The 16,653-nt window shown below is 39.8% G+C and overlaps 1 protein-coding gene and 1 non-coding gene across 2 annotated transcripts in view; one reads left to right on the forward strand and one right to left on the reverse strand.

Moving 5' to 3' along the window:
* The window catches only part of Sptlc1 (serine palmitoyltransferase long chain base subunit 1), a 73,640-nt gene extending 57,954 nt beyond the window's left edge, over positions 1-15,686 (forward strand). The window contains exons 13-15 of the mRNA XM_003467525.5: positions 10,960-11,077; positions 12,105-12,178; positions 14,144-15,686. Coding sequence (XP_003467573.1) covers positions 10,960-11,077; positions 12,105-12,178; positions 14,144-14,237 — 286 coding nt within the window. The 3' untranslated portion in view covers positions 14,238-15,686. The remainder of the gene's footprint in view (positions 1-10,959; positions 11,078-12,104; positions 12,179-14,143) is intronic.
* Positions 15,112-15,247, reverse strand: LOC111756127 (small nucleolar RNA U109). Its single transcript, XR_002790615.1, has one exon. It is a non-coding gene; the product is annotated as a small nucleolar RNA U109 (small nucleolar RNA).
* Positions 15,687-16,653: the final 967 nt, after the last annotated feature.

Below are 16,653 nucleotides of genomic sequence, written 5' to 3' on the forward strand. Positions count from 1 at the left end.
GAGCACCTTTGCTTGTACCCTTTGCTTGGTCACTAGACCCTCCCCTTTCCTAGTCTTTCTAGTAGCATGCAGATCCTCTCTACCCACTCTTCTTTAATCGACACGCTCGTGATCCACATTCCTTTCCAGCAACAACCCCATTTCTTTGTTTCTGTTTGTAGCACATCCTTTTCAAGAATCGTGTATGCTTTCTCCACACCCTCATGTCTCCCATTAGGACTTACTGAGCTCTGTCTTCTGTACACTTCACCCAGATTGCTGTGTGGAGGTCCTCAGTGAGCCCCCTGGTGCTGACTCTAGTTCTTATCACTAATGTCTTAATGTTTACTAATGTCTGTGTCTTCAGCACAGGTGGCTACTCTTTCCCTCTTTTTTACCACACCAAATTTGTGGGTTTCTTTATATATCTTTAAATTATTTACCTTTGTCTCTTTCCTATTACCTTCTTGGGAAATTGCCTTCTTCTACACCTCAGTAGCTCCCTTTGCAGGACCAAACAAGTACTTTCATGTTAAATACACTGAAGAATTGTGGAACAATAGGATCACAGATAAAGCAGCAGGAAGATCAGTGTGACAGGAGAGACAAGAGGGGAACCTAGTAGAAGGTGAGGGTCAGGTAACTGGTGTGTAAGCTGTAGCAGGGGCTTCAGGTCAGAAAGGAAGCCATGGCTTGGGATTAGAAAGGTGGGATAGCACAGCTGGCTTTAAGTCTCAGTAAGATTACTTTGTGTGGTGTGAGATGATACATTGTACAGCAGTAAATACAGAATTAAGGAGTCTAGAGAGATGGATGCAGACAAAAGATGATGATAAATTTGACCTTTATAATAGCAGTGGGAACTGTTTACATTCTGGATGTATTTTGAAGGGAGAGCCAGCTAGGTCTGCCAGAAGTTCCAATAGAGGGTGAAAGTTTCTGTGCAGACTCAAGGTTGATCTTGGATTTTGATCTGAGTGACTAGGTTGAGCAGCTAGTGAGGGAATGGATACAGCTGAAGAAGAGCCCGGAGGTGAGGAAGTCAGTGCTGGCTGTGCCAAGCTGGACATGCCCAATTGAACATCAAGGGCGGTTGCAGCTGTGGAATGCAGAGGTGTAAGTTTGAGAAAAGTCCGGCACTAGAGATAAATTTTTAAAGCATTAGCTAACTTGATTACTTTTTTCTTGTTTCTAGGACAAAATTAAGGAAAGAAAGGTTTATTTAGCTCACATTTTGTAGAAGTTTCAGTCCATACTCAGCTGGCTCTAAGGCAGGATGGCATGACACTGGGGCAACCCTTCAAGGTGGCAGAGGCTACCAAAAAGAGTAAAAACAAAAATGGGGAAAGCAAGCTTCCTTTCCTCCCTGCTTGCATTGTAAGCAGGCTTCCCACCTAGGGCGGGGTAGCATTCATACCACCTGCACCTTCCTCTTGCATAGGCTGAAGATGTCTGCTGGGTCACTTAGTGAAACTGACCCTCTCAAGTTGACACAAGGAACAACATCCTGGAGCAATAACTGCTTGTCCTTTACACTTAAGAATGAAGAGCTGCTGAGTTACTTAGTTAAACTTCTAGACTTAAGTTGACACTATGTATTAACTGTAACATTAGTAGTAGATTGTATTTAAAGCATTTTCATGCCAGTCAAGAACCAACCAAAGAAACAGGAGTGGCAAATAAAGAAGAGGCAGATTAGAAGAGTCCTGGATGTGGATGAACACAGTGCGTGCTGTACTGCTTCCTGTGGGCCAGGCATGGTAACCAGATGTGCTGCTTTTGATTCAAAATGTGGAAATTATTGTGACTTGAGCACTCCCAAGGTATCAGGAGGGGCACAGTGCCTGGCTGAAGTGGGCTTGAGAGAACCTGGCAAGAGAGAAATTGGGCACAGCTTAGGTAATTCTTAGAAGAGAGAAGCAGGGTGGTAGCTGGAGGAAGAAACTGAGGTCAAGAAAAAAGTGAGGTCAGTTTTCAGACACCATCCGTAAGCCGCATCCTCTCTTCTGCTGGCTGGTCAGGCCATCTCCTCTGTGTGCCTCTTTCTCATTTGTGCATGAGCATGTTTGTGAACCATCTTTTCCATCTCATCTGTGTTGATATTAGTTGTGAAATCCCCCACTCCTCTGTTGCTGTGTTTGCTTTTATGTCTGTGTTGGTTTTGAAAATACATACAGGTTCCTCCAAAATTGTTACTAATTGGAATTCCATTAAATTCTCTTATCAATTTATTAATGTGGAGGGAATTGTCACTCATAAACATAATCTCTACTGTAACTTTCTTTTGTAGTTGTTTGTTTGTGTGGTGATGCTGGGAATCCAACTCACTGACTCATGTATAATAGGCAGTGACTCTGTAGATTGAGCTACATCCTAGCTCCTCCTTTGTAGAATTTAGATATTTCCTTTGTGTGCCCTGTGCCTTTTTGGAGCCTTCGGAGGAAATTTCTTGAGGTCCTAACAGTTTAGTTGCCATTGCAAATGGGGTTGAGTTTTATATTTTCTACTTGGCTGTTGGTGATTTGTAAAAATTTCTTTAAACTGACCTGATATCCAGCTCTTATTAATTCCAGTAGTTTGTTCTATTTGTTTGTCAATGATGTGTGAAGAAGTCCAACAGCAGTAATGGTTTTCTGTCTTCTCAGTTCATTTACGTATGTGTATATATATTTTTTTCTTTGATTGCTTTGTTGTGGCTCTCTAACACAGTACTGAGCCATGGCAGTAATAACAGACACTTATTCTCAGTAGAGAAGCATTTCTTCATTATGTATAAAATACAAGTTTTTGGTCAGTTACCATTATCAAATTATTCCTAGGTTTGAGGCTTTTTACTTTTAATCATAAGTGAATTTTGAACTGGATGAAATACTTTTCAGATTAAGATAGTAGATTTGTCTCATGGCTCAAATGTATGGATGTTGCCATTGTTAAACTATTGTCCTCTTCCTGAGAAAGGCCCTCCTTGACTAACAATGTATTTTCCTACAGTTAGACTTAGTTAGCTAACATTTTAATTTGAATTTTTACATTTTTGCTTATGATTTAAGTGAGCCTATAATGTTTTACTATGATATTTAGCTTCAACTCATGGTTTGTCCGTTTTTCCACGTTTTCTTTTTTTTATAGTACTGAAAATTGAACTCAAAACTTTTGCATTGCATCAGCCATTTTTTATTTTAAAACAGGGTCTTGCTAAGTCTCTTGAGATCACCAAGCTGGGCTTGAACTCCCAACTCAGCGTCCTAGAGTGCTGGGATGACAGGCATGTGCCACTCTCCCTGGTTTCTTTTCTACACTCTGCTTCAGGGAGCCACTGAGTAAGGCATGGCTTGATAGTTTCTTCAGATTTAACTGGCCCTCCACCCTTTAAAGGTATCTAGGCCTAAGATGCCTGAGGTTGGGAATAGTCTATGTTCATCTCTCATGTTTTTGTTTCCCCTCTTTATTTTCTTTTATATTCCATGTTTTCTGTTTTTAGGATAATCTTTCCAGGATTTTCCTTAGAACTTTCCTTAGGTATACATGCATATATTTTTACATTTTATATGCTATATGTAAATATAGTATATTATCAATATGTCGTATTTATATTTTGAGATATGTGTGTATTTTTATATACTCTATAGTTTTTTTGCTTTGTGGTTCTTACTCTTCTTCCTCTTACTGCTTTTATTTTGTACTTTCCCATAAATACATTACATTTAAACATTTTCACAAATGGTGCCTTCAGTGTTCAGTTTTGAATAGTTTTCTTTTAATTTCTATAGTCAGGGATTTACTTCTCCTATCACCAAGTTGATACCAAGTTTGGGAACATCAACAGTCGATGCTTCTATGTCTAGATGTCAGAATCCTGCAGTCCCCATCTTGTCACTAAGTAGTGGCTGCTGTCATGCTGCCCTCTACACAGTAAAGGCCATGTTGCCTTGCTTGAATAAAATGATAAACTTGTCAGCTTTTTGTCAATGGATACATAATTAGATTCTGAAACACAGCTTCTCTGTTTGTGATCTTGAGCTATAATTCTGTACCCACTTGGTTTTAGTTAAATTGATGTGACTTTCAGCATCCAGCAGGCACAGGTGCTCTGTTTCATCCCTTCCCTCACCTGCCTGGCCTGCCTACCATAAGCTGAGCCCATTGGATTAAAGTGCAAGTTAGATCAGGACTTCAGGTACTTCCCCTGTACACAGGAGAAGCAAGACCATTTGATTCATTTGAAAAGCAGTTTTTAAAGCTTTCTTCTGAGAAAGTTGGTAATAAAAATTCACATAGGAAATGGGTTTTGAAAGTATATTGTTTAATTTCTGTGTCTAGAACAGTTGAAGATGAATGCCAGAACTAACCTAAAATCCACTTACCACAAAATGCCAGTACTGCAATTAAACTTGAACACTGAGGTTTAGTTTAAAAAATACAATTCATACATTAACGTTGTTTGTCTTAGAAAAACATGTGTGCAATAGTTCTGCCACACCTGACTAGAAATTTCCTCCACATTCCAGATGCCCTTGATGCTAAGATTCTGTGACTTAGAGCTGCAGTCTGATTTATTGAGAGCTCCTAGCATGATGTATTATACCTAACAAAGAAGACATAAATTGTTAATATTCAAGAGTGCTTTGAAAACCATAGGATCAGTTCTGGCACCTCAGTTGCAATGTAAGCATTCATGAAGAAGGCAGTTAACTGAAAAAGAGAAAAGGTTTGTTTCGACTAACGATTTTGGAGATTTTGGTCTTTGATCAAGTGGTTCCATTCTTTGGGCCTCTGGCAAGATGGGAGTGAGCCAAGAAATAGAGGAGAGAAAGCAACTGAGGTTGCATAATCCTCTCCTGTTGTATCTCTCAGTGACCTGGGCCCTCTCTTACACTGTATTCCAAAAGTCCTTCTCACCTCCCTGAAGTGCTTCCCTGGGACCAAGCTCAAACACATGGGGTCTGGGGGCAGGCAGTGAAACCAGAGCAGTGGTCTTCTGTAAACCGCTTGTGGAGTCCTATGTGGAAAATTCAAATGTGATACCAGGTTTTTTGGTTTTTTTTTAAAATGGCCATTTCCTTCTAGGGAAAAATAAATCCTTCTTAAGTAGGCTAAATGGAAACATTCCAAAATGTTTGCCTAATTCCATATAGAAGTGTTACCCTTTGTTTCCTAAGAGATAAGTCAAATAATGTTTTTTATTGTAGGATAAAATGGACTTTAAATGAACCTAATAAGGCACAAAGTTCTCATGACGTATGTAAAACTAATTTTAAAATATAAAATTTTACCTTGAAAGAAATGTATTTTCCTCTGTGATAAGAGACAGATTAGCCCTAACAAAATCTTAGCCCAAGTAAAATTTAAAATTATGCAAATAAGAAAATTTTTCAATATAAACATATTTCTGAAGTCAAAATATGTTATTAGTGTCAGAAATCATTTCTGTAATTTATCAGAGACAAAATGCTTACTAAAGCTTAAGTAAGCAGGGAAGGTACAGCGGCATAGCACCTGCCTGGCAGTTGCAAGGTCCTAAGTTCAATTCCTGATACCAAAAAAGAAACAAAGATGTGGAAGCATAACATTCTAAATTGTAGTAAATAGTGCAGGAAGGAATCAAGTGGGTTAGATAATAGAAATTAAGCCCTACTCCCAAACTGTTACAGACTTAATGCAGTCCCAATCAAAATACCATTAACATGCCTCTCAGAACTGGAGAAAACATTCCTAAAATTTTTTTGAAACCATAGGAGACCTAGAATAGCAGAAGCAGTTCTTGATAATAAAGGTAAGACATCAGAATCCCTGACTGAAATTATACTACAAAGCTACTGTGATGAAATCAGCATGGTACTGGCAAAAAATAGATCTGAAGATCAGTGGAACAAAATTGAAAATGCAGATGCAACTACAACCTTACTAAACCACCTTATGTTTGACAAAGGAGCCAAACTTGTTCTCTGAAATAAAGATAGTTTCTTTAATAAATAGTACTGGAGGACTTGCTGGGAAGATGGCAGATTGATAGGTAGCAGGATAGAGTCTCTCTTACAAAAACAACTCAGATGCTAGAATTTAACACCACAGAGAAGACAACATGAAAGGAGATTCTTACGACCCAGGAAGAAATTGAGGAAAAAGAAGGAAGGAAGGAAAATCGTGGATGAAACGCTGGAACTAGACGCACTCTCACTGGAGCTGGTCCTGCGCTCTCCTCGGTGCGCCTTGGAGTCAGATGACTCATGATCATGCTGAAAGTGTGGTAGTGCCGGAATCAGGGGTTGCTGAGCCCAAGGCCCTTGGCAAGAGGATGCAGTGCAACGGAGAGCAGAACCAATGTAGAAAGCTGCATTAATCCGTGGTGAGTGCTAGGAATTGGGTCCCGCGGGGCGGTGACCAGCTTGACATATTGGAGTTAGGCAGGACAGGCCTGAACCTGGGACCACAGCAGCGTCAGGCAGCTGCCCCTGGCCCAGAGAGGACTGGTGGGATCTGCTTGGGCTCGATCATGCCCCTGGGCGGGACCCAATAGCCAGGGACGAAACTGTCCCAAACCTGTGACGTCCACACGGCATAGACTAAAGGCACTGACTGAGAGGATAGGTGCCAGCCCGCATCACCCCTATGTGCACCTCACAGAGCAACAGTTAACTGGCGAGGGCAGTAATCCCCTAGCCAGCATGCTTCAGAAAAACAGTAAGCAGTACAGAAAGGGCCTGAGACCTCCACCATACACCTGTCTGAAAGAAACCAGAAACATGACAAGAGAAAGAAATAAGAAAAAGCCTCCAGCAGCTCACCCAGAGAAAATAAGTCCAGGAGAGGTAAAGACAGAAGAGGTGAGGGTAGCAAACATGCAATATCGGACAGAGCATCAGCAGACATAAAGAAAAACCTTTGGGACCTCATGGACAAACTTAAAAACTGAAATTCTAATTCAAGTGAGGCAAGATATAAAAAGATTAATAAAAGAACTGCTAAGCGTGTCTCAAGAAGACACAGATGGAAGAATGGAGGAACCCAGAAAAAGGAGAGAAACCATTGATGAAGAATACAAACACAATCTAGAATACATGAAACAGATCCAAAGAGATTACCAAGAAATTAAAAACTTCATTGAAAGCTGGCAGAATTCCTTGACAGAAACTAAAGTTAGACTTTCAAAACTTGAAGATAGGTTTGCAATGTGTGATCGTCAAAGGAAAGATCTCTTAAAAATAACAAGGAACCGGGGCTGGGGTTTTAGCTCAGCGGCATAAGCGCCTGCTTTGCAAGTGGGTGGTTATGAATTTGATCCCTGGTACTGATAAACAAACAAACAAACAAGGAACCAAGGCTAGAAGACGACAAGAGGATCTATAACTTAAGAATAAAAAATGTGAGCAAAGAAGCAGGAATAAACAAAAATGCAATACAAAGACTATTCACAGAAATAATTAAGGAAAACTTGCCAAGTATAGGAAAAGGAAATGATACTCAGATATATGAGGCATACACAACTCCAGCCAGCTACAACCCAAACAGCTACGCCCAGACATATAATAATCAAAATCCCAGAAATTCATCACAAGTACAGCATACTAAAAGTGGTCAGAGAAATGAAACATATCACCTATAACGGAAAACCCATCAAAATCACAACACACTTCTCGACACAAACCATCAAATCAAGAAGAGCTTGGAACGAAGTGTTCCAAGGCCTGAAAGAAAATAACCTCCAACCCAGATTGATGTATCCTGCAAAACTGTCTCTCAAAATTAATAGAGAAACAAGATGCTTCCATGACAAAGAGAAACTATGGGAATTCGTGATCACCAATCCAACCTACAAAAAACACTGAAGGACATTCTAGAGAGAGAGAAAAAAAAATCACCAGGATTCCAGCAACAGTGACAGAAAGGCCTCAGTGAAGGGGCAGGTAGTGGAAGGAAGGAGAAAAGCAGACAACCAAATGCAGAAAAATAGCATAGCAGAGGTGAGGCAGAGAATACTGGCTATAATCCCTAGCACAGATGGCCTTGATACACTAACAGTAAGAAACACACAGTAGATCAGGAGATAGGGTCCATTGAGATGCTCTGAATAGGAAATATAATCTACCTGAAAAAAGGGTTAATGAACCGAAAGTCAAAGATGAGAAAACAATGCTGTATGTGACAGGGAACCAGAGAGAAATAGGGACAGCTCGTCCAGCAGCTGCAGATAGTTTGGAAGGTCATGACACTTTTGTGCAGTGGAGAACTACTCGGCTATCAGGAAGGAAAACCTTGAGGCTTTACTAGGTACACAGCTCAAGATCAAGCTTGGGTAAAAAGGTTCAGAACCACTTAGGTAAGATAGCAGGTTGCCCCCCTAATCTAAAAACTAAAGGAATTAGTGGACCCAAAATGTACAAAGAACCGTGAGAAAGGGAAAGGGGAGGAATTGTCTAAAAAAGGAAGGCAGAGGACATTGTTAATAGTATATCAGGATTTAACAGCCACATTAGTCTTATCGCTGTTTAGTTTGATTTTATTCTGGTCCAGTCTGTCTACTCATACTAGATTTGAGAGCATAGACAGCTATCCCAAGAATAGCAGGATATACTACAGTAACTATCCTTAATTTACTATTAACTTAACCTGAAGCCCTGTATTACTTACAATGTCTTACTATGACTGATCTTATTTGAATCTGGTTTGTTAGGTTGCTGTTTGTCTTGGCTGATTCAAATTTGGTATGCTTGATAGTATCAAGTCTAAGAGAAGAGGGAAGTACTCTGCAGATAAACAAGATGCAATAGGATACCCATTCTGGTTTGATTATTAACTGCTTTTGGAGTCCTATAATGTCTCCAATGTTTTGCTTTTATTAATATTGGTATGTAGTGCTATGTTCAGTTATGTTATGCCTGATGACATAGACAATTCTATTGAAAATAAGAGACATCATAGTAACTACGGTAGATCACCTCGTATTGTGGTTTTATGTCTTTTTCGTTTCATGTTTTTCTAGGAATTTGTGTTGGCTTGTTTTGATTTGTTTTTCCCTCTATTACAGAAAGGATAGGTATACATGCAGCAATTCACTCATGTGTAGAATTTCCAAACAGTTTATGAGAATAGATTATAATGCATGATGTAATGAATAGATAACTCTGAAGAAAAAGACACACTAAGATACCCAGTGCTAATTCTGTAGCATCATGTTATAAAATCTAGCAATACTGTTATTCTCTGTCCAGAATACTGGAAGAGAAAACAGCTAAAAATCTTGAAGACATAATTGTAGGCAGAAAATTCCTAAATAAAACCCAGACTGCATGGGAAATACAACAAAGAATCACCAAGTAGAATCTCATTTTAAAATGCTTTGCATAACTAACAATTTGAAAAGACAGCTAACAGAATGGGGGAAAATTATAGCCACATGTCCCTCAGAAACAGGACTTAACTGCATCTAGAATATATAAAAAATTGAAAAAAAAAATCACAGCCCCAATTTCAAATACCCAATCCAAAAATGGGCTTCTGAGATAAATACACACTTCTTATATAAAGAAATATAAGCAGTATATGAAAAAAATTTCAACATCATTGGTCACTCAAGAGATGCAAATGAACATCACAATTCTGTCTCCAGACATAATGACTGTCATCAAGAAAACAACTAATAACCAGTGGTGGCAGGGTTGTGGGGAAATGGGAACCCTGTTCCACTGTTGGTGCAGGTATGATTGGTGCAGCCGCTGTGGAGATTTCTTTAAAAACTAGGATTAGAGGTCACATTTGACTCAGCTACTCCTCTTGTGAGGATCTTTCCAGAAGAATTAAAAACTTCATACCACAGCCATATATGTGCACTCATGTTTATAGCAGCACAATTTGTAACAGCTAAATCTTGAAAATAACCTAAATACCCATCAGCTAAAAAGATGTGTTTTGTTATACAGTGGGATACTACTGCTTATACAGTGGGATACTGTGTAGTTAAATAAAAGATAAAGTCGGGGCTGGGGATTTAGCTCAGCGGCATAAGCGCCTGACTTGCAAGCAGGCAGTCGTGAGTTCGATCCCTGGTACCGATAAAAACAAAAATAATAATAATAATAATAATAATAAAATAAAGATAAACTTCGTGCTTTTAGGGGTGAATTGATGCAACTTGAGACCATATTCGTAAGTGAAATAAACGCACATGTATAAACATGATAGTCTCACTAGTGTGAGAATGGGAAAGAGTATACAGTGTTCAAAACTTACAACAGATATTGTGAGTAGGGAGGAAACTGATCAAAAGAAAAGAAAAACAGCGATGGGTGAAAGGAAGGAAGGAAAAAAAAATACAAAAGACGGCATTATACAGCCATTTTTTCTAGATTCATTGAGGGGAAAATTATGTGATAGTAATTTTCTGGACAATGTTTCATACCTATATCTTGTATTCTGAAGAACTCTGAATGAAAATACACAATGTGTTGATTTTTGTTACTCTTCTACTAACCTGTTTTGAAACTGATTTATTGTTATTTCTTGCTTGTTTCTAATTATAATCTAAAAAATGAAAGAAAAAGAGGAAGCAGACTCTCCCCAAAGTAGTAATGTATATAAGCTGCCCTAGCTGGAGTTAAATGACAAAGCTGAGCAACTCACTAAGAGACGGTAGGGCCAGCCAGGTCCAGGGAGGTGTGAGGGAGATGTGTGAGGGGATAACAGGCAAGCAGGGAGTCAGCATGCGGACTTCCAGTGGGAGGCGGGAAGCAGTAACAGGAAGCTCCCAGGAACAGAGAGCCTCTTCCCATTGTCTTGGCCTGGGAAGTACTGCTTGGAGTGCACAGTTTACCTCTCTTGCTTTGTCAAAATCAGAACACTACCGGGTGATGCTCCTACCAGTTACCAGTTGTGTCCCCTTCCATGGGCCTTGACAGGGCAGACTTTAAGAATCACTTCTGTGTGAGGTGCTCTGAGCCTGGAAGGGATTCATGTGTGTGTGTGTGCGTGTGGTTCTTTCCTCAGCATTTCTGGATTGAAGGTAGTGGGGGAGTCCTTTTCCCCAGCATTTCATCTGCAACTGGACGACAGCACCGGATCTCGAGAAGAAGATGTTAAACTGCTCCAAGCAATCATAAGTCAGGTAAGCATTCATTTACTCGGTGAGCCTCCCTACACCTCTTTCTCCCACACCCCTAGCAGACTTTTCATGTCACTTTTCCTGGAGAGACAGGATATGATGGCAAGTGTTGGTCACGACACTCACGATGTAGGCCTGTTCTGGTGCTCCAGTTCTGGTGCTTCCTCACTGCCTCTGCCTGGTTCAGAGGATGCTGTCCAGACAGCCCGTAGGCTCCAGGTGCACCTCCCGAGAGAGGAGCCAGCAGGAGGCTGTGCCATCCCCCTCACAGCTGCCAGCATGGTCCTTCAGGCAGATAATGTTACGCCAGGCATTTGGAATGATTTTCTTTCCTTTATACTACACAAAAAGTCACTCCTTTTGAAGTGTACAAGTATATTCACCAGGTTCTGCATCCATTACTGTCCAACTGCAGAATATTTCCATTACTGCAAAAGGAAATCCCTGTAAACTACTCATTCTAGTTTTTGTGCTTTATTTTAATAGAGAACATTTTAACTAAAAAGAAAGAATTATTGACAGGTAGTTGATGTATAGGCAAACTATGCAAAAATTGGATTAGCACCAGACTTTTCAGTGCCTGGTAGAACCTTGCCCAAATGGAAATAAATGGACACAGTCATTTCTATGTGTCTGAATGCAGCAGTTTCTCCCTGATGTAGTCCTGCTATGATGTTCTCAGGTTCAGCTGTTGGCTGACCCTTAGGGATTTGCTCATATTGCTCCCCTAGTTTAGAATTCAACTTTGTCCAAACAGTAGTCCCAAGCTACATAGGACTCTCACTGAATAAAATACAAAGTTAGATATGCAGCCTTGCAGGAACATGACCTGCAGCATGACCATTCCCATTGTTGCTGAAAACTGGAGAGTGTGGTGCTGCTTATAATCCTGTTGTGGTATTTCAGTTTTATTTCCTAGCAGTTAAAATTGGAAGTAAACCACTGATTAGGGCTTTTGAGGTACCTTCGTGTTTTAACTACCAGTGTCCCGAAGTCCAAGTTGCTAATGTTTGCCTTTTCTCTCCTACAGTGCATGGACAAAAGTATTGCATTAACTCAGGCCCGCTACTTGGAGAAAGAAGAGAAATGTCTCCCTCCTCCGAGGTTAGTTGACATTAAAATAGGAACTTACTTTTTTTTCCTCCTTTAGACTTCACATGAAATATATTGTGTTTTGGAAATTCCTAAATGATTTTGAGAACAAGAAAGAATGTCCTTAATATACAGCAGGCTATCAGTTAAGGCCAGATGCTTTTAAATTTTAAATGGAAAACACCTCAGGACCCAGGGCTGACTGTCTTTTCAGTTAACAGAGAATTATGTGGAATCCTAGGAGTGAAACTGGGCAAACAGGTTCTGTCCAGCTAATGTCTGCCATGGCCAGTGGCAGCCTGTGCCCTGCCCACAGCTCCAGCTGTGAGGATAGTCCTGCCGAGAAGGGGCACAATCTCAGTCAGAGTGGATTCGTACTTCACCTAGCCAATAACATGACACCTTGGGAAAGCAGAGCAAAAATAGGTGGGTCCACAGCGCACAGGCTCACTCATAGTTACAGGGTGGAGAAAGACACTCAAGCCAAGGCTCTTGGTCAGATCTCAAGGAGAAGAGGTACAGTCAACTCTGTCCTGAGATGTCATTGAGTGTCTGAGAGAAGTGATGCTCTGTGACTGAAAAGATAAGCTCAGACATCCCCGGCTGCCAGCAATTCCACTTAGAATCACGTGTTTACCATAGTGTGAAAGCACCTGCACGTAGCTTTCTGTTTTGCTCTTTCAGGACAGTATTTAATAAGTTGTCCAAGACATTCAACACTTTTATAAAATAGGCCTTGTGAAAGATGCTTTTTTCCAGTTCTAGGCTAAAATAAGTGTTCTGGGCACATTTAACAGAGAATAGACTCAGCCATGAGTTCAGTAGATTAGGGTTATGCAGTGTCACAGGGTGGTTTTGTTGGAGTACGAGCCCATCATGAATGCAGGCATGTGTTTGCCTGTGTTCATCAGGCACTTGGCAGACCTTGTAGCTCTTTAGCAGATGAGCAATATGAGCTTTGCTCAAGGTTTGCCAGTGGCATGGAGACTTCCGGATATATCTTCAAGCCCAGAGCAGAAACTGCATCTAGGGAGACATAGGAGAACCCTGAAGAGTCTGAACGCCCTGCAGATGCAGAAGGCCATTGGAGTTGGAAGGCCATCCAGGCAGCAGCTTGACACTCTCACTTCTTACCACATTCACCTAAATACCTGATTCTGTATGTGTTTGGTAAAAATGCACATTCAGAACAGGAGCCATGCTTGTTCCATAGCATGTGTGCTTCACACACAAGTACATTAGGTGAGTAAGTGTCCACTGGCTGAAGCAGATGTTTGCAAAGTAAAGTCAGTTTCTTTTGTCAGTGTGGAGGCTGCTTTGGGTAAACCCCAGGCCTTCTCACTAAGCAGTATATCCAGCTCTGTTTTGTTTTTGGAGACAGGATCTCACTAATCACTTAGTTACCCAGACTGGGCTGAGTGGCTTTGTTCTTCTAGAGGGTTGGGATTATGGTGTGTGTGACTCTAGCTGGCAAACTCATTTCTTCAAGTTTCTGAAAGCTTGAAGATGTCTGCCTTGCCTCAAAGTATCATAGAACATCCTGCATTGCTTACTGAATTGTGAATATGAACAAGCACTCACCAGTTTGAGAAATGTTTGGTTCCTGCTTTGTGCCTGGTACTGCTTTTGGCACTGTGATTATTGACACAGTTCCTGGCCTCCATAGCAAAACCCATTCAGGTCACTCTAAGTACACACACACCAGAATATAAGCCAGACCCAGCCACTTGCCAATGACCAGACAGTAAGTGTGTTTGGGCAGCAGGGCCTCAAGTCCCTGTCACAGCTGTTTACCTCTGCCACGATAGATAGTACTGCAGTTATAGGCAGGAGATAGTGAGTGAGTTAAGTACCAGCAGAATAGTGTTTACACAAACAAGTGGCAGGGACTGCTCACTTTGGCTTCCTGGCCATGGGTGGCTAACCTTTGCTGTAGCCTTTCATTTGATTTTTTTTTTATGTCCTTTGTTATTTCAGCATCAGAGTTGTGGTCACAGTAGAACAAACAGAGGAAGAGCTAGAGAGAGCTGCATCAACCATTAAGGAAGCAGCACAGGCTGTCCTGCTATAGGCCGAGCTTAGCACCCGATGGCCTCCACCGTGGACATGTAGACAGATGGGACTCCTCAGAGGTATCTCAGAAGGACTCATGATGTCTGACGGGATTGTTACCACCCAGTGTGGGAATAGACTGAATGTGTGACTGAGACAAAGATGGGATGCTCGTTATTTTTACAAAGAACCATCTAAACACCCAGGAACTGATTTTTTAAGAGGAATACTAACAACGGCACCTACCCTAGTGTTTCAGTTCTTCTATCTAGCACTGTTTAAATGTTTTATCATAGTACTCTTTCATATTATTTTTATTGAAACTGGAGCTCTAGTTTCTGTGCTCTCCTTCTGTGGTAATGATTCTGTAAGCGTATCTTAATATTTCTTAAAAACAGCTTTGCAATAAGTAAGGCTAACAGGAATACTTTGTATGTGTTAACACAGTTTGCTACGGAAGATGTAATTCAACCACATCTTCTCCATTCTTCATGTAAAGCTAAATGGTGACTGACATGCAAAGGAACACTGTTTGTATAATTATTATAAATTTCATTATTTGTGGAGTGCAGACTTTGATACACACTAGATACTGATATGATACCATTCCAATCTGAATATCCTTAACCAGAGAATATTTGTTCTATTTCCTACATGAGCAATAATTTGAATCAATCACTATTTTAATATAGATATTGGTCTTTACGTTTATTAGGTGTTAATTTAGAATTATACAAATAATAGGGTTATTCTGTTGATCAAAAAATATGTAATGCTCCTAGATACTTTAAAATGTCTCAAATGTGCTTTTTTTTTTTTTTTTTTTTTTTTTTTTTTTGTATAGTGAATTTGCTAGGGAAATGAAACCATTGGCTTTTTTTTTTTTTTTTTTTTAATGTAGGAGAACTATACTACCACTCAACCGCTACTGAAAGGTTGGCAGCCCTGAGAAATCCTTTATTCATGTAGCATGTTACGGATGCATTTCTACTCCCAAAGCAAGGAGGGGCAGACATGTCCAACATGCAAACCATTGGCTTTTTATAAGCTAAGAAAAATGAGAACTTGTGCTTTTCATTTCTGAGTTCCATATATCTAAAAGATGTTAAAGCTTTAAAAATAAATTTTTAAGCTGTACTATAGCTGTTTTTTATTAAACAAACCAAGTTAAATAATTAAAAAGTTTTGTGATATTTATCACAAAAGAGTAAATATTAATTTCATCTTCATATTTAAAAGATATAAAATTATAAAACAAATGTCATTTTTATAATCTGTGTTCATATTAACAAAAAGTCTTCAACTTCTTTTTAAGTGACATATTTTTTTAATGTTTAACCTATACTGCTTGAGGTATTTCATACAAGTGTGCCTTGTGATTGCTGCAGCATTAAAAGATACAATACTGTCTAGGGGATAGGCTTGTTTTGTTTTGTGTTTTAATGAATTAAACTTGCATTCCTGATGATTTCAGTCTGTTTGCATAAGTAGGGTTCAACAGTAATCTGTTAAACATTTTACAGATTTACAGCAGTATTCTCTTTGCATGAGCTTTTGTTTTGTTTTGTTTTGTTTTAGGAAACCTGTCTCAATCTCTTTTTTTAAATGACCAGAAGTTTCTGTAAAAGGTAGTGGAACATGTTAGTTTAATCCTTTACACACCACCATTTTAAATTAATAGAACCAAAGGTAATGTCTTTGTATTAAAATTAGAGTGACCACAATCCAGTAACGTGCACCACAAAAAATATGTATCTGCTAGAAACATTGGATCAAACAGATCCAATGTCCTCCACCGTGGACAAAGAATTTCACATTTGAAGTAGATTACAGATTTCCCTCTGAAATCTGCAAGAGGGCTCTAACGTATCTCCTCAGTGGTCTTGTACTTTAAAGGCAGCAACTTGGGGGCAATGGTGCGGAAACCAGTAGAGATCCATTTTCACTCAATGCAATTGACCACAACAGGGAGGAAATTGAATGACTGCTTTTTTTTAAATCATCTACAGCTCAATTCAACTGGAACTCAGGAAAAGTACAGCTTTGAGACACATCTTTCTATCAAATTTGGAAATTCACTAATTGTACCTCTTGTATTGAGTTTGTGATCTACAGGAAATGATTCTGCTTTCTGTAATAAACTGCCGGTTATAAGAGATTTCATAATTAGAGATATGATATAGGTAGAAAAGGTATATTTTAGTGAAATGAGGCAATAGAAATAATCCAGTTTATGGGGCTGAGAACATCCTTCCTGGTAAGCATAAGATCTTGGTCCAGAAGCAGAGATGACCAAGCAGAACTGGCCACCTACATCCCCTTTCCCACCCCTTGGGAAAAAAAACAACCTAATGACATCAAATAAAATTACCCATAGCCTGCACCTGCACGGTCCAGCTCTAGAAGTGTCTGGGAAACTGGAGGATTACTGAAGT

Source organism: Cavia porcellus, unplaced genomic scaffold, assembly GCF_034190915.1.
Source record: "Cavia porcellus strain 051 isolate PalLab524CR breed Dunkin Hartley unplaced genomic scaffold, mCavPor4.1 scaffold_17, whole genome shotgun sequence".
NCBI classification, from domain to species: domain Eukaryota; kingdom Metazoa; phylum Chordata; class Mammalia; order Rodentia; family Caviidae; genus Cavia; species Cavia porcellus.